Here is a 25,445-nt window from a genome sequence, read left to right as displayed (position 1 = left end):
TCATTTAGCTGTTTTTATGGAGATTCCTCCTGTTCTTTCACTGGGGGCCTGTTTCTTTGTCTCCCCTTTTGGGGGCTTGCTGCAGGTTCAGGTTGGGTGCAGCCCGCAGTCTCCTCTGCTGGAGCAGGTTCAGTCGCCCTGGGCTCAGGAGGATAGAGCAGAAGTCTCCAGTTGAGGATGTTGTTTGCAGCAGGTGGCTAAGTACTTCTTCCCAGTCCCAGACAATAGCCTCTGAGGGCCTCACACTTTGAATGTCCCGCTCTGAGCTGCTTTATCATCCTCCACAGAACTGCACCCAGCAGGGTAATCTGGGACTTTACAAGAATGATCCAAACAGACTCTTGTTAGGGGAGTGGGGTGCCTGCAGCCTTCAGAAGTGGGGAAGGGGCTCTACTCCTCCTGCCTGGGGCTGCCTGGTGAAATTCGCAGGAAGCTCAGATTAGCCTCCCACAGTGCAGTCACAGAGCTCAGCACTCGCCTGCTTGTTTCCCCAACAGAGGCCTCCTTGGGGATTCTGTTAAAAATGCCAGCTGTGCATGGCATCAGGGGTAGAAAGTCAGCCCTGCTCAGGACTCTGATCTCTCCATGCAGGGGGTCTCGGCAAAGTGGGGGCCAAAATTCCCAGCTCCACTGGAGCTCCGAACTCTGCATTGGGAGCCAGAAATCCCAGACCTGCGCCACTCCCCCATGCTGCCAACCCTGCAGGAAGAGGCAGGCCAGGCGGCTCCACAGGTGGGAGAGGAGTTCCGACACTGCACTCAGTGTAGGTGCAGCCTTTCCTCTTTCCTCAAGCCAAACAGTTTAGTCGCTGACTGGGGCTCTGCACAGTATCTTTCAAGAAAATAGAGGGTCCCTCAAAGTCACTGCTGGGTGCAGCCCGCAGACTCCTCTGCTGGACCCAAACACAGCAGCACAGCTTCTCCAGCAGTTGGAGACCAAAATGAACTTCCCAGGCAGACAGAATCCCACTGGTTCTCTCTAACCAATGCCACCTGGGCTCTTCTTCCTGTCTCTGCTGCTCTGGGTTTGGGATCCCTGCGTGCGGTTGAGGACCCACACTCCCCGAGGGGGAGAGCTTTGGACTGTGATATCCCTCAGGCCTCTATGTGGCCTTACCTGCTCCAGGGGCGTTCTCCCTTTCCTCTACTCTGCTCCACTCACCAGCCTCCCGGGGATTCTTCCGTGCTCCCCAGATACAACATTTCCAATCAGATACACTTCACTTGGTTTTCCAAGTTGATTGCACTATAGTTCAGCTGTTAATCCGTTCCCTGGCTAGGAGCAAGGACACGTAGCCTCCAGCTAGGCTGCAGCCTGCCACTAAGTGCTTCCCCCCTGTGTTTTCTTCTAAGGGTTTCATAGCTTTATCCCTTATGTTTAGGCCGTTGATGCATTTTGAGTTAATTTCTATATATGGTATAAGGAAAGAGTCCAACGTCTTTCTTTTGCATGTGGATATCTAATTTGCTAGTATTTTCTTTTAAAAATATTTATTTTCTAATTTGTCTTTTACAGCATTCTTAAATATGTGTACATTTTATTTTTTTAATGATTTTTTTGCAATTATTTTAGCCTTTTCCTCTTTTAAATCTTTCTTATTTTTTAATCATCATATAGCTGATCTCTTTTTGCACTTGCCCCTTGACATTTTATTTACTTGGTTTCCATTGTAAGATTATTTTTATTATACAATATTTGATTATTATAAAAATAAATACAAGAGAAAGATGCAAATTGACTGTACCTTCGTGATGCCCACCAGCCAATCAGGAGTGAGCATGCAAATTAACCCAACAAAGATGGTGTGTTAATTTGCATACACAGGTGTTGGGGGTGGCAGGACGCAGGCATTAGCACCGCCTCAGCTGCTCAGGGACTCTGGGCAGCATGAGAAGGCAGAAAGGAGGCTCCAAGCCAGAGCGAAGGCAGAAAGGAGGCTCTGGCTAGAGCGAAGGTGGTGCTAGAAGCCAGGGGAAGGAAGGCCCATTCTTGCATGAATCTTCGTGCATCGGGCCTCTAGTTATAAAAATAATTTACCAAAAACATATATAATTTGAAAATTAAAAACACTCATAATCCAAACTTCACAGAATAGTAACAATTTGGTGTATATCCTTCCAGATACTGGTTGATTGTATATGTGTATATTCATACGTAATCTGTCCATACGCTTTTCTAGCCTGCTTTTTTTTTTTTCACATAATGTATGCTGTGCATGTTCTATGTCTATTCATGCAGAACCATCATAGTTTTAATGTTCATTTAAAGTATATTCATATGGCCATATCATAATTTGTTTTTGTATTGTTAAATGCATAAATGTTTCAGGACAGATATCTTTAAAAATCATAGCTTTTGGATTTAAAGTATTGTTCAAGCCTTTTGAAGTATATTTTCTGTTGCCCTCTGAGAGGCTGGAACAGTTCTACTCTCAGTAGCAGTATGCCAGTGCACTCACACCCCCACACCATTCTTACAATTTACCATACTGGTTTGGCTGAAACAATTTTATTACTTTTTTAAAAAAATAGTGAGATTTACTATTTTATTTTTATGTTTACAGGGTTGTGTAGCTCCTCTATTGCCAGTTCTTGTGCTCTATTTTTGTTTCTTTATTCTTGCTGTTCTATCTCATCAGTAGTTTGTTGGTTTCATCTTACCTATTTTAAATATTTTAAATAATAGTTTTCTCATTATCTTCTTTTCATAGTTCTTTGCCTGATTTTTAAAATTTTTATTTTCACTATTTGTCAGAATTTAAAAATAACATTTTTTTCTCTTGAAAAATATCCTGGATTTAAAATAGGGAGCAAGAATCATGACTTGAGAGATGACAGTGTTAGGAAGATACCACGTCCTGTATCTGGCACTTGGGATGGCTTTTTCCATCCACCTGCCATAGCAGTCACTCTCTTTGCTCTTTTATGAAGTCTAAAATGGCTAAGGAGCTTTTAACTTTTGTAAGTCTAAAGACCTACAGGCTATCAGTTTCTTCTGAGGGAATATTTTGCTGGTACTAGAATCCCACTATAGGTGAAATATATTACTGTCTCATAACACCACCTATCCGGTAGGTATAAACTCATTGGACTTCTGTATTAGATAAAGCTGCCCCATTATTTATCATTTTTGGACTCACTCTTCTTTGATGAACAGAGCTGATGAAAAAAACAGTGAAGGCCTGTCATGCATTGATCTCCATGGGACTTTGACCCTGTGCAGAAACTGCCTATGGGCAGAATAGAATGTATGAATTCAATGTAGTTGGTTTTTTTTTTTATAATTGTTTAACACAACTGCATGCATCAGGATAGTACAGATAAGTTAATGATTTTTAGTAGCATAATCCAGAGTTCTGTAATTGCTCCATTTCCTTTCTCCCTTCCTTTTTCCCCTCCCTTCCTCCAACCCCCCCCCCCCCCCGCCATTTATTATTTGTCAGAACACCTGAGACCTAATCTTAACAAAATGTTAATTGTATGTAAAATATTGTTAACTATGGGAAATGGGGATTTGCCCCATTTCTTTTTAACTAATATATGTCGTAAAATGACATCTAGCGAAACTATATGCCTGCTACAATTGAGGACTGGGGAAATAACATCCTATTGACAGATGATAATGTTTTATAGATGTTGGCATCATATTATTAACCGATTTTTCCTCTTATTGAGCCACATTTGCTTCTGTGTAATTGTTATTGATCTTAATTCAACCTTGAGTGTCACACAGGGTAACCTTTCTTCCCATGTGAGGGCTCTTCAGCTACTTATTAGGCATCCTTTTTCCTCTTAGTCTTTTCTTTCACTAACATTCCTCCCTTCCTCAGCCTTTCTTCAAATGAAGTATGGTAGTTAATAGTCCTCGATGCCACCTTTCTGGACATAATCCCATTGATCGGTGTCCTTCCTAGAAGAGTGATTCAAGAGGGATTTCAGATGTTAGTTTAGTGGACCAATTGAAAGTATAACAGGGCTGTAGTTCTTGAACATTTTTTAAGATACAGTAGTAGCAGGTGTTGCTATTTTAAGTAGCAGATGTTGCATGTATTCATTACTTTCTTACCACCCAATCTGAAGTGTTTCCTGCCACCTATTCCTCCCCCAGGAAGCACAGCTCTTACTCCCATTCACTCATCCTCAATGTGTAAGTGTTGTGCTTTCCATACAGTGGCTACTTCATACATATTTTTTTTTGTATGCAAGAAAAAAAACGCTGTGATTGTTCATTTCCTTGACTGTCTCCTCATATTTTTGGCTACTGCTTCCCAGAATCAGGACCCATGCCGCACTTAACTTTGACCTGATTGCCTAACATAATTGTTGACACAAAAATGCTAGAATTCCGGCTGTGTGGGTTTGATAGATAGTTTTGAAGACTTATGTGGCTAGAGAGTGGTTGCAGGTATGTAAAAGGGTTGAGATAAAAGGCATTTGGGTCCAAATCCTAGAATCCTTGGAATGCCATGCTAAAAAGTTTGCAATAAAGAGTTGACACATTTAAGCATTTTGGAAAATAGTTTTGGAAGGAGTATAAAAATTGGGAGATTGAATATGTTTTGAAGATGCTCATGTGGAGGGGGAAGTTTCCTCTCTACTGATGGGATCAGAATTTACCTGTCATATATAAGTATACTTTTATTCAGCATTCTTTTGGTACAGGATTATGGCCTCTTATTTTTTTTAGTTTGATTCACTAGTTCATAGTTGCCTTTTTTTGCATGTTCAAAATGGGCCCTTTGTTTCCAGTTTCTCTTTTTTTCAAGAGAAAATTTAAAGAAACCTATAAATGAATTATGAATGAAGGATTCTTCCAAATGTTAAAAATTTCCCCCTCTCTAAACAATGTCTCACACCTAATTCCATAGCTTTTTTTTTTTTTTTAGCAGATTGCTTTATTGAGTTTCTCCAAGGCATCCAACATAGTTTTGGGGAGAAAGAAAGAAAGAAAATAAGTAAATAACAAAACATAAAGCCAACTCTTATTTTGTCTCTGTTGACTGGCATAATATTTTATTTTAAAAAATTTAAAGGTGGAATTGACAGCAAGGGAAAGAAAAGAATAGGCAGAGGCTTCTGGTTATACCCCAGTGCCCAGTGTCTCTTGACATCTGTTTTCTGGACACATAGCCACACAGCTGGTGACCGTATTTCTGAGCTTTACTGGTAGCCAAGTGAGGCCAGGCGGCTAGATTCTGGTCATGGGGATATGCGTGGAGATGATGGTTACAACTTTTGGGGTGTAGCCTTGAAGGGACGGCACATTCCTCCACTTCCCGACTTACTCCTTTTCCCACTGACGGCAAGGTTCACGTACAGGTGGGATCATGAATAGGTATCTACACCGGAGTTGGAAGCCTTGTCATGAAGATGGCAGAGCAACAAGATAAAAGGGGCTTGGAAAAAGGGTCTGTTGTTATCACGCTGACCCTGAGCCCTGAACTGCTCACACTTGGACTGCTGTGTGAGAGAGATGGCATTTATTCTCTCTTGTTTAAATCACTTCTGTTGCCTGAACCAGAATCCTAACTTTAAGGTACGTGTGTGCATGCCAAAAGTAAGGCATCACACAGAATTGATTTAATACGAATTGGTGAAAGTAGACAAAGGAGGTGGTAGTACAGCAGGTCCTCGAATAGCGTCATTCCCTTCAGAGTCATTTGTTATGACATTGATGAGATGCCAGAGGAACTTAACTCTTGTTTATGTATATATCGATCAGCCAGTGGCCAAATTGGTTCATTATACATCCTTTCATTTAAAGTCACAGAACCAGTTGTTGATGTTAAAGTGAGATTTCCTGTATGTGCATTGGATTACTTACTGAAGGGAAATATTGAAAGTGGTGAGAGAGTAACATTAGCTGACATCGCATCTGAAACACATAGTCATCCAAGTCTGGTTTAATAATTTCTCAGAGCAGGCGATGGAAATAGTAAGTAAAATTTGGGATGCCTGAGAGGGAAAGTATAATATCCATGTCTCTTTCAAGATATGCTGATAAACCATTGCTTATGTATTAACCATGAGGATTACGAGTTACTTCACACTATTTTTATTTTAGCTTAGCCTAAAATTAACCTACCTCCCGCTGAGCCCCTACCTGCTGAGTAGGGAAAATTACAAAATGTTCTAAATTAAAAAAATATTGCTAAAACCTTCGTCCAGCATCACCATGTAAACAGTCCATTTATGTAGTATTCAGAGAAATATGTTTCATTTGCCATCCTTTCCTACTGCTGTTTTCCCTAATTGGTGCAGTAGACAGGGGGATAGTAGAAGGGAGGGGAGAATGACTTAACTTGAACTCATTGTAGCCATGACAAAGTCTAGAGCAGGGGTCCTCAAACTTTTTAAACAGGAGGCCAGTTCACTGTCCTTCAGACCGTTGGAGGGCCGGACTATAGTTTAAAAAAAAAACTATGAACAAATTCCTATGCACACTGCACATATCTTATTTTGAAGTAAAAAAACAAAACGGGAACAAATACAATATTTGTATTTGCATGTGGCCCGCGGGCCATAGTTTGAGGACCCCTGGTCTAGAGCCTTAGATTTGATGTGCCCTGCCTTCTCAGGTCCGGAGGTGATGGCTCTCACCGGGGTGCTCCTGGCATCACAGTTGATGTCTGTGCTTCTACAACTCATGACTTGCTTAGAGCTAGCCTGCTTGAGCTGCTTCTAAGTGCAGATCTCGGAATCTCTTACTACCCAGGTCTCTGTAAGCTTATGGCTTTGGTGGTTGTCCCACTTGCTATATTGGGCCAAGTAGCAGACCCAGTGTTTGCCAAATCAGTTTCTATACTGAAAACTGGAGGTGCCTTGGTTAGGAAAGCTGAACCCCACAAGCTCTCCTGCCTAAACATGCCATGATCCTTTTTAGTGCCCATGTTGATAACGGGCTCCACTTGGGAGAAACTAAGGAGAAGGAATTAGGCAAGAATGATCATGAGATTTTGGGAAGTAAAAGAAATTAGCTGTGAGTAGAATATGACATTTATGTGCATGAGTAATGAGATGGGAACATGTGTTGAAGCAAACAAGAGTAAAGAAGATGATTTTATTTAACTTTAATCATGGGAGAGATCTGACCAAAGGTTTCTAAATAAATTGTATAATTTTGAATAAAACTTATGTAGAATTTTAAAAGTTGGAAATTACAGAACTGTTTGTGAAAAATGGCATTACTCACATATAAACACTTTTTTCCCCAATATATTTCATATTTCCTTTTTTTGCATATATGTATATAGTCCTTAATATCTGCAGGTTTCACATTCATGAATTCAGCCAACTGTGGATCATATATTTGAAAATTTAAAAAATTCCAGAAAGTTCTAGAGAGCAACACTTGGATTTGCCATGTATGCCCTGAGCAATGTGCTGAATCCATGTGAGTGAAGGGATGTGTAGGCACCGCCTGCTGCAGCTGTGTGCAAATATAGGCCAGATGGAAATACTGTGCCATTTTATATAGGAGGCTTGAGCATCCTCGGATTTTGGTGTCTGAGGTGGGGTCCTGGAACCAATCCTTCGTGGATACGGAGCAACAACTGTATTTACATACGCAGTTTAAAAATACTACATATGTTTACTTTTTCGCTATAAATTACCTTTGTGTCTTGCCATTTAGAATATTAGTATTTTTCTTGTCAATTAATGTTAATTCATGATGAGTTAAGGAAATCTACACTTTGATACTCATTAATTACTAATATTTTTCCCTCTTTTGTAGTTTGCCTTTCCACTTTATTTATGGTGATTTTAAAAAACATATGTAGGTTTTGGCGGTTTTTGTTTGTTTTCTTTATATATCTAATTTATATATTTGTATATTTAAACCTAGACGACATTTAAAAATGTCAGCATAAAGCCAAGCTCTGTGTCAAAGAAATCGAAGCTGACCGTGGCCTAAAGAAGACAGCTGCTTATTTCTCCCATGTAACACATCTCCGGCGAAACAGTGCTGGGTGCTGTGCCTCGCGGGGGCATTCTGCCTTCTCAGTGTCCCCCGCCCCCGGGTGCTGTTGGAACGGGACCTCAGGCACACCTGTTTTCCAGTTCATACGAAGATCAGGAGAGAGAGAATCCAAGGCTGCTTTTCCTTTTTACACACACGCGGCTTGATGAGAAATGTGGTGATGTGCCTTACACTTAGCAGCAAGGGAGGATAAGAAATATAGTCACTAGTTACCATGTTCCCAGGCGCTGCTCGTATTACAATAGAAGGAGAGAACCAGTTTTATGGGCAGTCACAAGATTTCACCACACTTTTTCTTATTTCTCATGGTCTTCTAACAGTTCATATAAATATTCACTTACATTTTCTTTTACTTTCTTCATGACCCTCTGTTCCTCCCTTCCTCCCTTTCTGTCTTCCAGCCAGTGAATAAATGTTTATTGCTCGCTCTCCTGCTAGGTGCCAGGAGTAAGCTTTGGGGAAATCATGGTGATAAAAATCAAGAGCTCTCTTCTCTCATAGCTTGTAGTCCAGTGGGTGAGGAAGATGTGACATCAGTTGTTCTGGGTGTGACCCATAGACCCTGGAGGCCCTGAGACCATGTTCATAATAGAAAGATGTTTGGCTTTTCTATCCTGTTGCTATTCCCTCTAATGGTACCAAAGTACTACTGGGTCAAGTCAATAGCACCCAATTGTTCTAGTACTCATGGTATTCTTTGCTACTATGCACTTGTGATTTTAAAAAAAATGATGAATTTCTAAAAGTCATTATTTTCATTAAATCTGGATCATTAGGTACACAACTCTTTAATATTCCGTGTGACCAAATGAGAAGCACATCCGAAGTACCTCTGTATGTTGAAGTATGCTGCTTAATCTGAGACAAAGCTATGTGTGATTGCGTTGTGAATTGAACTGGTTGCCCTTTTCTTGGAATACCATATTTACTTGAAAGAATGACTGATAGATACATTATGGTTAGTTGAACTTGTGAATTTGGCAGAGTTAGTCTGTCATGTCAAGGAAAACAGCTAACAGTATTTGTTGCCAATAATAAAATGTGAGCTTTTGCACACAAAAATTGAATAAATAAAGTTTAAAAAACTTGTCCCTACCACTGGGAGCTTGACATCTCCCAAGACCTAAGGCCTTTCCTGGTGAAATTATGGGTAATATTAAAAGGTAGGGTTTTTTTTGTGTTTTTTGCTTGTTTGTTTGTTTGTTTTGGTATATTGAAATTACATTAACATTCAATTCTGCATGACTCAGTAAACTAATTTCCATATCATACATGGTTCCAAGATCCATTCCAAGTACAGAATAGATCAATGGATTTTAAAGTGTCAAAGTATGAAAACTTCATAGAAATGCATTATAACCAAACTTTAAACTCTCCTATTCAAATTTTGGTGTAAGCTATCCACACTTATCTGTAAATGCTAATGATATGGTTCTTCTTATCCTAACTACATAATTATATGAAAATGGATTTTCTTTATATACTTCAGCCAAAGTAATATATTGCACCATATTAAATGGGGAAGTAGATATGAGAATCCAGCTGCCTTTTAATAAACTATTTGTAGTAATGGAAAACAATGTTACCTGTCTCACTTTTTTTGAGAGAAGAGGAAATTTATTTTATAAAAGTAATATATTGTTTTTATAGCTAATCAACAGCTAAGTGACTATGATTATTTGAGTTTTCTTCTACCTCAGTGGTTCTCATTCTCTGGCTTGCATCAGAATCACCTGGAGGGATTGTTAAAGCGCAGATTGCTGGGCCCACTCCCAGTGTTTCTTACTCAGTGAACTCTGAGCGGGGCCTGATAATGTACATTTCTTAAGTGTTGCTGATACAGTTGGTCCTTAGATCATACTTTGAGAACCACTGTTCTTTTTCTTTGGATTTATTGGACAAACCTATTTGAGTTGACATTTGTGGGAAGAAATAAAAAGATTGGGTATAGCACTGGTGGTTTTACTTAGTGATTAGACTCAGTGTCAACTGGTAGACCGAAGGATTGCAGGTTTGATTCCAGGTCAAGGGTATGTACCTGGGTTGCAGGTTTGATTCCAGGTCAAGGGTGTGTATCTGGGTTGCAGGTTTGATTCCCGCCCCCCGGTCGGGCACATGCAAGGGGCAACCAATTGATGTGTCTCTCTCTTATCAATGTCTCTCTCCCTCTCCCTCTCCCTCTCCCTCTCCCTCTCCCTCTCCCTCTCCCTCTCCCTCTCCCTCTCCCTCTCCCTCTCCCTCTCCCTCTCCCTCTCCCTCTCCCTCTCCCTCTCCCTCTTCTTTTCCTCCTTCTCGTCCTCTACCCTTTCCTCCTTCACCCTCCTTTCCACTCTTCTCTAAAAATCAATGGAAAAAATATCCTCGGGTGAGGATTAACAACAACAAAAAGATTGGGTACAGGTATAGAGACAATGGCTGGAAGTGCCCTTAGTCACCAGAAGTTTGGGAATTAAGTATAAATTGAGCAGAACAGCATGTTCAGTGTCTGAGGCTTTACCCTACTTACAAGCTAACAAGTTAGCCTATAACACTTTCATGGTTGCTAGCAGAGGACAAGAGACTTCTTTCTGGGTCAGAGACAAAAGGGATTTTATTACAACAATTGCAGTTGCTAGAAAATCAGCATTTATTATGGTGATTTCCCCAAGCCCAATTCCCGAAGGACAAGAGAAAGAGAGCCAGGTGATGGCTATACAAGCAGCGGGTAATGTTGCAGTAGAGGAACCCTGAACTGAGGGATCCCCAATGTATTTTTTCATAATGTGCAGTAAGCCCGCCTGACCTTTGTCCCAGAGGACACATTATCTTTATATACTGGACAGTAAACAGACCTGCCCTGTGCTCCAGAGCGAGGGGAGACATTGTCTTCCAGGACTGTTTGTTCTCTATTGAAACATCCTTGAAAAGATGATGGGAACAAAAGGCAGTGCCTCTGCCCACACATGTTCAGAAGCGTGAGAGAGACCCAGGGAAAATGGCAAGTTGACATAGGAAAAGTTGAAAAAGTTTGCATATAAATTAATGACTTACTTGGTCATAAATTTTAAATAACTGAACAAAAGGCATGAGAATAAACTTGAGTCTTAGACAAAGCAATATGTGGTTCCCTAGTGAAGGAGAACATTCTCTGCCTGTGTGGCTCCAATTATTTTCATAAACGCATGTAACTGTCGCTGGGAGAAAAATTTCTCATGTTTATAGGATCTGTGTAAACTATAAAACAAAACAAGTTTATGAGTTTACAGGGTGGGGCAAAAGTAGATTTACACTTGTGAGTATGGGAAACAGTTTATTCTTGTATTGTTATTCATTAATGTATTCCTTGATTATTGTATTATTTTCCATAGAAACAACTGTAAATCTACTTTTGCCCCACCATGTATATGTAAATATATACAAATATATACAAATATATATATATATATATATATAAATTTAAAAGTAAAATTAATATAATATGATAGTGATACATTAACTACAATAAATTATATTTGCAATATGATTTTTTGGATTTAGCATATCTCTTTCACAGTGTAATGAATAATTTTCCACATTTTTTCTCTATCTACACTTCTATAACTTTCTTTTGTAAAGCCTACAGTGATTATCATTTGACCATCACTTGGCTCAAATGCATCATTAACTTTTGTTTTTCCCTCATTAGCTCAAGATAATTAAAGTAATATTACTTGGCACAAGGTTAGTCCAAACTTTTTGGATCTGTGTCACAGAAAGCAAACTTTAACTGGCTCTCCTAGCTTGGAAATCAGGGTGACATTGTCTTCAGTTATGAAGAGTGAGACATATTTCCTGCTTTGCCCAAGTCAGTCCTGGTGTATGCTTGTGCCCCCTCCAATGCTCCAGAGTGTTCCATTCTGGGTGGAAAGCTGTAATGCTTTCCCTAAGTATGACTTCCTCTAAAGGTTCAGGTGTGTGGTCAGGCTGCTCTCATCCTAGGGTCCTCTCATTCTCAGTGCTGCTTCCCTGTTTGGGCTCCTTCCTTAAACAGTATATTCTGTGATGTGATCATGGGAAATGGCTTCTACAGCCCACATTATACATCATCCTTTTAGTGCTGAGATTTTTCTCGATACCTTTCACACAAAAGGCCAGGAAAGGTACCTGATTGGTGCCTAGATCTCATTTTTTGGGTGAGGTAGGTGGGGGTGGGAAATCACTATATCCAAAGTGATTATTTTGTAAGTTTTATATATTTTTATACATATACTAGAGGCCTGGTGCACAAAATTCGTGCAGGGACGTGGGGAGGTGTTCCTCAGCCCAGCCTGTGCCCTCTTGGAATCCGGGACCCTCGGGGTAGGGTACCTAGGCCTGGCTGGTGATCAGGGCCTATCGGGCTTTCCTTCCCCCGGCTGCCGGCAGCTGGCCCTGTCCTGCCGCTGCCACTGCTTGCAATCTGTGCGGCGCTGCCCCCCCTACCCCACCACCAGTTGCCTCCCTCTGTGGGTGACAGGTGTGGGGTGTGATCGCTTGGCTGGCCTGTGCCGCCCTCTGTGGGGTGATCGTTGGTTGGCCCCACACACCTGCCGCAAAGCCATCAGCCGGGTGGCCTGGGCTTCCCTCTTTGGGACAATTGTGGAGCCCTCCCCATCCCCGATCGATTGCCCCGCCGGCCGGTGACCTGGGACTCCCTCTGCGGGGCAATCGATCAAGGAGCCCCCCAATTCCCCTCGACCACCCTGTAGAGGATGGCCTGGGCCTCCCTCTGTGGGGCGATCATGGGGCAATGGCAGGGCCCCCTGACCAATTGGATCGCACCCAACTTGGCTGGCCTGGCGCCAGTGTGTGTCATAGCGTGGTTATCCAAAAGGTCGTTCCGTTGTTCGGTCATTTGGTCAGTTTGCATATTACACTTTTATTATTATAGATATATAAATATGAAAAATGTTGCTTTATATAACATCTATAAGCATGAAGAATCTTAGTCTCTATGACATAGAAACTCTGATTGGCCAGCTAGAAACAAACAGATGGCCCCTTCCTTGGTGGTTAGGGGTTTAGTGATTGACACCCAAACCAGATAGAGTGGTGGATGGATGGGGCCCTAAGCAAGGTACAATATCTAGTACTTTGTGTCTTAGGCACCTATAAATACAAATTCAAATATAGAGCCTGAAATTGTATGGCTCTGTTCAGTTTCAGACCCTGAAATTATATGGCTCTGTTCAGCCATATAGATTCATTTAAGTGACTCAGAATTTCATAAATTATTTATAATTATACAAATTAAAACAATGAATAATTCTTACAGAAAACTTGTAGATCTCCAATAATACGCTTGTGGCATTCAGTCCTTCATCCTTCCTCGCTCTCACCTTGTGAATCTGCAGACTTGACTTGTAGACACACTGATTTCTCAGTTCAGTTAGCTGATGTGCGTGGTCTCTTTGGGCTGCCAGGAAAGGGCCCACAGTTCATTGTTTTGTCCTGTCTTTTTAGAGTAGCCTTGAGGGTGCATCTATTTTTGCTCTGTCTGATAGCATGATACCTATCGCAGGCATAAATGACTCAGGCGGTAGCTGTTTTATGAGAAATTAAGATTGGAGAGAGTGGGGAATTTGGACGATACGGATTCTGATATTTACAGTCATCAGCTTATTGTTACATTCCAGAATGTCAGAAATGTCTTAAAAATATGTACATGTCAATTTAGAAAAATGTTTTGTTGTATAGTTTACGTAGATCTTATAAACATGAGGAATTTTGCTCCCAATGATAGTTACATGAATCTATGAAAATAATTTCAGGCGGAGAATGTTCTCCTTCCTTAAGGAACCATACATTACTTTGTCTAAAACTCAAGTTTATTTGTTCTCATGTCTTTTCTATGATTTTTGACTAGTAAATAATTAATAGAGGATGGGGCAAAAGTAGGTTTGCAGTTGCTTATCTGGAAAATACAATAATAAATAATACCAGAATGAGCTCGGTTTCACCTACTCACAACTATAAACCTGTTTTTGCCCCACCCTGTATATTCATTTAACTATAAGTTCAGAGCTTTTCATACTTAAATTTAATCATTTAGATTCTTACCCCTGTTAGGGAATTAGAACTAGAAGCAAAATCTCCCAACCCAAGAATTCTTTTCACAAAAGTAGTAGAGAAAGAAAACACTTTTATCATTGAATAAGCATTGACCCCGAGTGTGGTGTGCATCTCAGGTAGTCACTAAAGATTTCTGGGACAAAAGAATCTCATCCCCTTATATAGCCAAGGTGATGCAACCGATTGCATACATGTTTTCCAAATAAAGGGTAACAGGTCCTTAAATAAGAGGCTGGACAACACCTTTTGCCACACCTTATAGTTCCTCCTAACTTGACCTGTTAATTGGGGAGACCATCTGTGTCAGATAATTGGCCTTATCTAGAGGAGAAACAAACTTCTCATAACTTTATGACAGTTTTGCAGCTTGGAGGAGGTACCTACCCAAATTAGGATCCTACCTTCCCACATAAACGGGAAGGTGGGGCACCATCTCCTCTCTTAATGTTTACATTTCAAAGAAATGGCTCTCGGGTCCTAGAGAAAGACATTCTGGATCGTAAATCTGATTTTAAGAAAGGCCTACTTAGTTTTCAAAAGTATCCGTACATATATGGGCATATATGTATGTGTATATATATTCACACACACACATACATACATTTGAAAGAGGAGAAAGTACTTATAATGTTTCTAAAATAAATGCTCTAAGAAAAAGGAGGGGAGGGAAATCTTTTTCTTTAAATAGGGATAATTAAGCCTCTTGTTTTTAATTTATATTTGCCCTTACTCTCACTTTCTTTGCTTCTATCTTAAATATTAGGACCTTGATTTTATTAATCCTATAGTAGCACTATGATAAATAGAAGTGACTTCAAATGCATTTGTAATTTGGATGTAATTGCAATTTAGTTTAAATTGAATGTAAAAAATTTTAATTTGTTCCTTCTACATCAAAAAGTACGATTTCTTAAAAAGTAGATTAGCATTTTAATAGCTGCCTCACACCCCCCTAACTGCAGAGGAGTTCCGTCTGTGTTACTGAGGCATGCTCCTTTGTCCTTTCACCATCGCTGTGGTGCCTTAGCATCAATGCTGAGCTCCACTTTGTGCACCTGCTGTGCTCAATATTTGCTCTCAGAGGTGCAGTTTTCCATCAGTCACTTCCTCCTTAGAGAGAAGCCTGAGGGACCACTTAATGATCTCACCTTTGTCTTCTTTTTTTTTTTTTTCCACCTTTGTCTTTATAGTTACTGGCCAAACATGACCAACCACACTGCATACATTCTTGGCTCCTTGGGAGTTACAGTCTCCCTTCCTACTCTTCTAAAGTCTCTCTCAGTTCAGTGACCAACCACCTTGTTGACAGTTACTTTACAGGCCACATGGTTACCTTGACCAGCCTGACCTAGTGACTGCAGCGGTCACACACTTCGATCTTTCCTGACCAATACATGTTATATAGCCCTTGTTTCTTCTTAAAAGAAGGGTGCTCCCAACCTTTTAAACCCACCTGGATTTAGGTGAAAAGCAATAGCCGCCTAGCTGAGTATTGTTAGGAAAATTTACCCTTTTCTTTCTTGCCCCTCCACTAACTTTGAGGGGTTATTTTTGTTTTTACAGATTGCTTTCTGCCAGTTTCTCAAACATGACTGTGTGGACTTGAGAACAACCTTTAACTAACTGTCCCTCTATGCTAGGTTGAAAGAATGCCAGTATTTAGAATGTTGGAACCATAACTGTGCAGCATTTGTAATTTTCCTACTAGGGCTCTGCATAGAAGTGAGAATTGAAATCTAGTTACATAAATTGCTAAGCTTTGAAAGATATTTTTTTTTTTTGGCACTTCTGCCTGTAGGACACGTATTCCACAAAGAGTACTTGCTACTAGCAAGAAATTAAGTAGAAATTCAATTAACAAGAAAGCCATCCCCCTACTTTAATGTTAAACAGGTATCAGGATTTTTTTTGAGCCGCAAGCCTTTGACTAGAAGATGCTCTTGCAAAGTAAACTGTCTCATGCCACCAGTTATTTTCAGAGATGTGCAGTGAATTAGAATTTAAGATAATGTCTAACACCAGGAAAAATTTTTTTTCTCATGAAGATTTAAAAATTTTTACCTGTGTTATATGTAGTTTGACTGGTAATGATTATGTTCTTTACTATTTCTGATGTTTCTCCTTGAGTGGTTCTCAGACCCTACTAGCCTATCTCAGGTAGTAAGCCCTTCTCTGGCCATTTGAATTGTTGCGTTGTTTCACTGACAGAATGGGTGGCTGGTTGTTCAGTGAAGCTCACTGTGCCTGTGCCTATGGAATCCCCTTTGTGTATGGATACTGGGATCTAGATGGTTCCATTATAGCATGGCTCCTGCTGACTCAGTTTACAGAGCCCTAGGAACCCACAAGTCCTTCTTGAAGATAGCCCTGCTGGGAACTGCCTGGGTGCGATACTTGGGTGGACCTCTCGAATTAGAGAAATGTGTGAGCCATATGCTTACAATTGTGCTTTTTCACAGAACCAAGTACACTGTTGTTAATTAATAAATAATGGGTTGTTTATCTTGGAATTATTTTTATTGGCAGACTCCCAGAAAGGTTCAAAGCTATCTGGAAATGAAGAATGCCCTCATTCTTTATTCAGCTCCTGCTTTTCTACTCAATGTACTGATATCTTGGGAAAATAATTTGAATATCAAATCACAAGTAAAATTTAAGCAATATTTCCTCCAAAGAATTTCAAATAGGACATTTAACTATGGCCTGTTCTCAAATTCCTCTGATAATTCAGTGTGTGTGTGTGTGTGTAGCTGGAGGGGGAGAGGGGTACAGAGAAGGAAGCCCAGAAGTGTGCCATCTAATTGTATCAGACATAAATAGCTTAAATAAGTTCAACTACATTTCTGGTCGATTGTGTGTCTAACACAAGATAGCTGCTGAGAATTCAAATAGAAATAAGTGCAAAGTCAGAGGCAACAGGGATCACATGGGGAGCGGGTCAGGAAAGGTTGATGGAGATAAGTGTGATGGTTGATAGAGGATCACCAGGGTGGCAAGAGGAAGTAGAGCAAATCACATTTTGTTAAGGGAAACTGTTTGAAGATGTGTGGCATGATCAGCAGTAGGTGTTCTTGGGACTATAAGTTGTATTCAGTAATGCTGGGAGCATAAAGCACTGGAGGAATGGCTAGGAGAAATGGGAATAGAGCCCAGATAATGAAAATCCTGAGCCCTGTCTCTCAAATGGCAATAAATATGTTCATGATATGTAGCTGTGGCCAAAGATAATGTGCAGCTAAACCAGCGATTTTCAACCCTTTTCATCTCATGGTACATAAACTAATTTCTAAAATCCTGCGGCACAACAAAAAATACATATTTTTGCCAATCTGACAAAAAATGGGTATAATTTTGATTCATTCACACTGGACAGCTGTTGTTGTGTTAGCTATTGTCATTTTTTTTTTTTGACAGTTTAAGGAGAAAGAGATCCGGGCCCCTGACTAAATAGTCAGGTATTGCATGTTTTAAAAATTCTTGCAGCTCACCAGTGTGCTGGGGCACACCAGTTTAAAATCACAGAGCTAAACAATAGAATTGTAATATCTTATTTATGTTCTATACACAGATGTTCTCAGTATCTACCAATCAGGATAAGCCTGACAAATAATTGATCTAATTTATGTAAAGATATGGCTACTGTTAAGTGTGAAGGATAAGAGAGCACTACTTTATAAAGGCATTTCATTAGTAACATTTTTATATTACGATGGCATACTGGCAGGGACTCACATTGTGTGGAGACCCTACATTAGTAGAGAGTGAAGGAGAGGTTTGGAATGGGCTAAGGGGCCCTTGTCACTTGGATGACAAGGAAGATAGAAAAACAGGGGGAGACCTTTTTGCCTTGCATAAGCCATTGCCTCCTGGTGCAGCAAATCATGTTGGTGATAATAATGGTGGTAGAACATACACTGCATGAGACGTGGCTATTTTAATATATAATATTTTAAAATTACTTTTATGTGACTTCTTGGCATCACTGCCGTCTACACCCCAAAAGTCAAAGGTTAAATTATGATTATTGGCCAGGCAGTTAAAACATGTTTTAATGGGAAGCTGAAAATCTTGAATAAAACTTATTTATAGTGCTTTAATTTATAGATTGAAATTTTTAATTCTTTGAAGAATATATGTGGATAACAATAAAAGGATTTTTTTCAGTTGCGTTTTATTTATTTAAGTATTATGAAGTAATAAACAGATGGGACTTATTTTTGGGAACTTGTCTATGTGTTTGGAAAACAACAAAGATAGTTTTGATATAAAATAAAATTCCACCTTAAGAGACAGACAGAGAAAGAAAAACAAAGTTGGATATACATCTGATGAAGTTAGAAATGCCTTATTCTATACAATTTTACCTTTTTTAGGTGCTGGTGAATCTGGGAAAAGTACAATTGTGAAGCAAATGAAGTAAGTAGATTTAAAACATTGAATTTGTATTTTTATGTTAAAGTGTACCCTTCCATCAAAGGAAGTAAGTGTTTTCTTTTTCCCTTTGTCTCATTAGAATTATCCATGAGGCTGGCTATTCGGAAGAAGAATGTAAACAGTACAAAGCAGTGGTCTACAGTAACACCATTCAGTCAATTATTGCTATCATTAGAGCCATGGGGAGGTTGAAGATAGACTTCGGTGACTCAGCTCGGGCGGTAAGTTATTAAATTCTTCGGAGCAGGCCTGATGAGTATAAAGAATAATAACTGGCACAATACCATACCACAAAACAGATTTATCAGGTATCTCAGTACCATTTTATAAAAGGAATCAAAGGATGGTGAGTGAAGTCAGAAGCTTTAGAAGTGAATGAAATAAGAATATACGGAGTGTGTAATCTCCCCTTTATAGCTAGAATATTCTCCTTATCCATCAGAAGATTTGGACAATTTAATAACTGCTGCCATGTTTTCTATATATCATGTGATATTGGGTTCCTCCCTATCTCCATAACAAATTTTAGTCATTACTGCTGAGTTTAGTAAACTGCGTACACTGGCATTCTTCTAAATTTGTTTTTATAATTTGGAATGCTGAAATGATCTAATTATTTGTATTCGTGCCCAGACTAAAAAGCAATCTAATCTCTTATAATGAAAACAGAATAAAAGCTTGCATGTCTTTAGAATAGGAAAATAACTGGCTATCAGGAAACACATACCAGAATGTCAGAGCTAAAGACAAGGACCTTAGGAGACAAGTTTCATTTTTTGTGTATAGTTTTTTCTTCACTGATATATTTTTTTTAATAACTGGTATAAAACTGGACCTTCCTAGAAAATGTTAACTGAATCTTCAGCTTAATTTTTAATTTTTTTGTATAAAGTAGATGTATTATTATTGCTATGACTACATTTTTATAATTCCTTTGTATTTTTATGTATTCAAACGTGTGTATGCCACCTCCCTACTAATAGTATGAAGATTTTTTTGTATAGAGGCTATTTATACTTAATAGGGGAAAAAAATGAATGAAGGCAACCTTAGAAAATACACATTAGATCAGTGATGGTGAACCTTTTGAGCTTGGCGTGCCAGCATTTTGAAAAACCCTAATTTAATTCTGGTGCCATGCCACCTATAGAAATTTTTTTATATTTGCAACCATAGTAAAACAAAGACTTATATTTTTGATATTTGTTTTATATATTTAAATGCCATTTAACAAAGAAAAATCAACCAAAAAAAATGAGTTTGCATGTCACCTCTGACACGCGTGTCATAGGTTCGCCATCACTGCATTAGATAAATCCATGAAATCTGTGTGTTTTTTTGTTACCCTAGCATTTCTTTATAGGTTAGTAGGCCATATTAATTTTCTAACTATCTCTTTTTAAACAAAGATTTAAAAGCTTAGTGTAATGAATTAATATTTTCAAGTAGATTTTAAGATTGTTTTCAATAATAATTCATAACTTTCTTCTAAATTGTCATTTCTGAAACAAGATTTGATCATATCCAGACATTTTTTGCTTTATCTACTATCCGTTCAGTCTGTAACTTTTATCAAATGCTTTTTGAGCTCTTAGTCTTACACAGAAGGGAACCACCCTTAGATAATAGTCAAGAATTTATATAAATTGTACTTTACACTAATTCTGATTATGGTAATTTGAACCTTTTATCAAATTCTCATATACAGTATTCTGCATTCATATCTTACATGTGATTAGAGAGCAAGCTTTTGTGGCCTCCAAGAAGTAATGAAGGGTCAATGCAAGCAGTTGTTTATGAAGTCTTTTTATTTCTTATTTTTCTCTCAAAGAATGTTGCCATTTTCTGCCTTTTTAGAAGAAAAAACAATTTAACTTGGACTTTGTTTCAAGACTGAGAGTAACTGCTCTCACCACTCCTTTTGGACTCTAGTTGTACCCTAGCCACTGTTCACCCTCAGCCCGTTCTGTTTTATGATAGCTATTGTTAACCACTTCAGGCAAATGTGTTCATGCTTCCACTTTGTTTTGATCAGTTCACTCTGTCTTCTGTTGACTTGCTTCTACATAAGCTTACACATAACTTCAAGGCTCTTGGAAGTGTGCAAAGAAATAGGGATGAATTAAACATGGCCTGGGCATGAGGAAGGGACCTTGAAGCTTGGTAATGAAACGTGTGAAAATTTCCTAGACAAAAATAGGGAAAGTGCATTCTATAAAATAAGAAACAATATATTCAAAGGGTGAATATATTTCTATTTCTAAATAATTAATTCCTGGAAGTATTATCGTTGAGTTGAAGGATAACTAGATTTTTAATTTTGATAAGTACCTCAGATTTGCTTTTAGAAGAAAAGCAACGTGAATAGTCTTTTCTAGAAATTGTGCATCAGTGTCTACCACACTCTGGCCAATTTAGATATTATCAGCATTTTAATTTTTAATATCTCATGAGTGAAAAGTATTTCTCTTTTTCTTTTTTAGTTTTTGTTTTCCCGATTTTTAGTGAGGTGAGAAATCTTTTTTTCTTTCATGCACTCCTCTTAATGTTCTTCACTCAATTCTGTTAAATTACTTGTCCTCCTCACATTGTGTCTCTTGAAATATCAAGGATATTAACCCTTTTTATACTTTGCAATTTTTTCTCAATATATTTCTTTCCCTTTTTTTAATAGTATTTTTCTTATTACAGAACTCTTAATTTTGCTTTTGCAATTGATTCTGACTTCTATGTTGTGTCTTGTTAGATATTCAACTTAAAATTACTTGAAAACTACTCTTATTTTTCTAGAATGTTCAGTTTTATTTCTTTAAATTTATATCTTCACCCACCTGGAAATGTGAGATTGTATAATCTAAATGTATGTTATAATCTGATCATCTCTTGCCTTACAACCATTTATTAAATACTCCATTTCTCAGTGACTTGAAAATGTGACCATTAGCATTAAATTGTCTGTGTTTCTGGGCTGCATTCTTTTTCCCCACTGATATATTGTTTTCTTTCCTAGGTCAGTCACTTATTAAATCTTTAACCTCTATAAGATTATCCTATATAATAAAGAGCTAATATGCTAATTAGACCGGATGGCAGAATGACCTTCCTGGACAACCTTCGACCAGTGGGTGGGGGGTGGGGCCACAAGGCAGCTGGGGCTGCTGCGAGGGCCTAGGCGGCAGCTGGGGCTACAAGGGCTGATCCCCTTGCACGAATTTCTGTGCATCAGGCTTCTAGTTTCATTATAATAAGATGGAAATAATAATAACATCTACTTTGGAAGGTAGTGAACAGTAATGACATAATGAACATCAAGTGTTTACCACATGCTTTGGTCATAATAGATGCTCAATAGATGTTTGCTGCTGCTATTGTGATTATTTGTAATTATTTTACCACTATTATTATTCTTGTCAAAATCACATTATTTTAGTCTCTGTTGCTTCATAGGATTTGGTATTTGGTAGGGTAAGAGGTGCATCTTACTGTTCTTCTCTTACCAAAATACCAAGGTTATTATGTGTCTCTGAACTTGAGAATCAGTTTCCTCACATCCCTGTTGAGACAAAACAAACAAAAAGCCTGTTGGTATCTTGTTTAGAATTACATCTTAATATGTAGGTTAATTGGGTGACAATTGCCTAAAAAGAATGAACATTTTAAGAGATGCTGACTTATTTGCTGTGGTTTGCTTCATATTTGGCAACTACTAGATTTGCAAAGCATATTACACATTAGTTATTTAAAATGAGAGGAAACAAAATTGTTTTTAAGGATGACTTAGAGCATTGAAATTTTGTACCTAATATCCTTTCAAAACTCCCTCAGAATTCGTGTATTCAGTCTCTGGATGATGACGTATTGATAAATTAGATTCTCCTAGTAGTGTGAAGCTAGGGAAGCATTATGTATGGGCATATTAGCATGTCCAAGACACTGCATTGCTTAAAACAGTGTGGCTCTAAGTGGCCCATGGACCAATTTCTGTCCATAAGCACAGGATGAGTACAGAATTAAGAGTCAGCATTCCAGTGGTTCTCAACCTTCCTAATGCCGCGACCCTTTAATACGCCGGGTACTCGTATGTAGGGGTATCTGCATGTAGGCGGACCCGCCTGGAGATGGATAGAGGAGCGGTGTCTCGGTTCCTAAGACCATCGGAAAACATGTGTTTTCCGATGGTCTTAGGCGACCCCTGTGAAAGGGTTGTTCGACCCCCAAAGGGGTTGTGACCCACAGGTTGAGAACCGCTGATTCAGATAGATTTCTAAGCATTGGTAGAGTAACTAATTTATATATTAACTCTGATAGTTTAAGAAAATGGGTTTATATAGTACTTTGTCATTTAAATTTTATTTTTCTAATAGTGTTCTGAAATAGTTTGGAAACAAAAAGAAATCAAAACACAGACCGGCCTTCATCACAGATAGTTTGACAAGTACTTAACTTGGAATAACTTTGGGCTATAAGGAGCAGAAAACCTTGCCCTGAGTTGACTTAAACAAGCTCTCATTCTCCCTAATGCCTCAGCTGGCTCCTACACAATGGCTACTTCTCTGTTCCTCTAATTTGTAATTAATTTCTTTAGTTAGTTTATGTCTGTCTGCCAGGTTTTGCAGATTGCTTTTAAGAAAGGTTGTACCAATTTGCCTTCCTAGCAGTAGCTTAGGACAAGACCTTTTCTTAGCACTCTAAGTAGCAAAATTTATGAGTGTTACATTGAAAAACTACTGAGTAATTTATTAAATTGTCTTTCAATTTCATTTACATTTTCAATTTTTAGTACAATTTTATAGTTTTGTTATCTTTAATGACTATTTTTTAAGGGCTTAAAGCATTTAATTTTTTAAAAATCCTTATTGTTGAAAGTATTACCGATTTGTTTCTCCGTTAGTGGTCTGTTTTATCCCTTATTCACTTACCTATTGGGAGTCTTGGTGTTTCAGTTATCTATTTGCTTGTTTGTATGTATATATGTATTAATGCTTTGCCCACTAATATATATCAGTGGTTCTCAACCTTCTGGCCTTTAAAATACAGTTCCTCATATTGTGATCCAACCATAAAATTATTTTCGTTGCTACTTCATAACTGTAATTTTGCTACTGTTATGAATCGTAATGTAAATATCTGATATGCAGGATGGTCTTAGGCGACCCCTGTGAAAGGGTCATTCGACTGCCAAAGGGGTCGCAACCCACAGGTTAAGAACCACTGATATATATGTTCTCTCGCATTTTGCTTGCCTTAATCTATGGTTTTCATTTATTTAAATCTTCCCTTATTATTTCTTCCATTATTTTTAAATTTAGAAACATCTTTAAACCAAAGATTTACCAAATATTCATGCTATTTCAAAAGTATTTTAGGGGAGTAAAATTTAGCTTTGCTTCTTGTGTTTGTTCTTTAATGCCTCAAAATCATTTTGTTATATGTATGGAGCAGGGGTCCTCAAACTACGGCCTGCGGGCCACATGCAAATACAAATATTGTATTTGTTCCCGTTTTGGTTTTTTACTTCAAAATAAGATATGTGCAGTGTGCATAGGAATTTGTTCATAGTTTTTTTTTTAAAACTATAGTCCGGCCCTCCAACGGTCTGAGGGACAGTGAACTGGCCCCCTGTTTAAAAAGTTTGAGGACCCCTGGTATGGAGTAAGGATCGACATTACTACTTTCTTCAGATGGCTATCTTAATTATTAATTTTTTTTGAACAGTCATATTCTTTCCTACTAATTTACCTTGCCAACTATCATGTAAGTTCAGATTTAGGATTCTTTTTCCTGTTGATCTACATTAACACCATTGTTATATACATTGCAGGCTTTTCATATCTGATCATTTTAGCCCACTCTCCCCAGTATTTTTCAAAATGTTCCTAGTTATTTCTACTTGTTATTTTTCCAAGGGAGTGTTTGGTTTTGTATTCTGGCTTATGTTTGAGAACTAAAATTACATAGGATTATATTGTTTTCGATTCTGAGAAATATTGATTGATGTGTATAGCAAAGGGATATTAACCTTCATTGGAAATGTAGTATGTGCCTCCAGCACACTATTTTTCTATTTCCCCCAATTCTTGGATCGATTATCATATTTCTGTATCTCTTTTAGCAAAAGGTTCTATTGTCCATATAAAGAACCCTTCAACATTTTTTATTTTATTAACTTGAAAATAAGAATATACATTTATAAGATGCATAAAGGTTGTATTTGAGTAACACATTTATTGTGTAATCTCCCTTTCTGACATAATGAAGCTCATGCTCACTGCAGTTGAGTAAGAATTTTTGCCATTGCTGTTTAGTTAAAATTAACTTAGATTCTTTTAATTTTAGTCTTTTCACCCCTTTTAGGCAGTGCTCTAGGAAAAAAAGAAAAATAATTTCCTTGCCTGTCATTTTCACTTTGGTTACACTTGCATTTTTAGAGAAAAATGTTTTACATTTATGTATTTCTTATTCAAAGCAAATCCTTAAAGTCTGGGATTGCTACCACGAGCTGGTGACTCCATTCAGGTTCTCAGGATTTCCTTCGGGCACATGAACGCTGAGGGAAGCAGCATAGCCGTCTTCAAATTGCAGGAGCTGTTATGTGTTATAGAGTTGTGGTGGCTTAAACATATGAGTAGTTCTCATATGTGCTGCCCAGAATTGTTGGCAAAGTTATTAATGAAATGATTGAGCTCAACCATTAAAACTAAAGATTTCCATAGATACATCAGTCATGACATCAGTATATTATAAGACTATCATATTTTTTTTAGTTCGTATTGTAGAAGTGCTTTCTGGTATTTTCTACGTATACTCTAATCTCATTAATAAATCTGTCCGCTCCATCACAGTAAAGAATCATTTAGCCCGTGCTTAAAAATTGCAGTCTCATTCCTCTCCTTTGTTTTAGATAGCTTTGATTATAAAAAGCATTTCTTATAGAATTGAAATTGATATCTTCTACCCTAAGA

General features: G+C 38.3%; 1 protein-coding gene across 1 annotated transcript in view; it reads left to right on the top strand.

Moving 5' to 3' along the window:
• The window catches only part of GNAI1 (G protein subunit alpha i1), a 78,875-nt gene that overhangs the window by 33,267 nt on the left and 20,163 nt on the right, over positions 1–25,445 (top strand). The window contains exons 2-3 of the mRNA XM_059712710.1: positions 18,423–18,465; positions 18,563–18,704. Coding sequence (XP_059568693.1) covers positions 18,423–18,465; positions 18,563–18,704 — 185 coding nt within the window. The remainder of the gene's footprint in view (positions 1–18,422; positions 18,466–18,562; positions 18,705–25,445) is intronic.

Source organism: Myotis daubentonii, chromosome 10 (genome assembly GCF_963259705.1).
Source record: "Myotis daubentonii chromosome 10, mMyoDau2.1, whole genome shotgun sequence".
Lineage (NCBI taxonomy): Eukaryota > Metazoa > Chordata > Mammalia > Chiroptera > Vespertilionidae > Myotis > Myotis daubentonii.
This window is presented reverse-complemented; position numbering and strand designations above follow the sequence as displayed.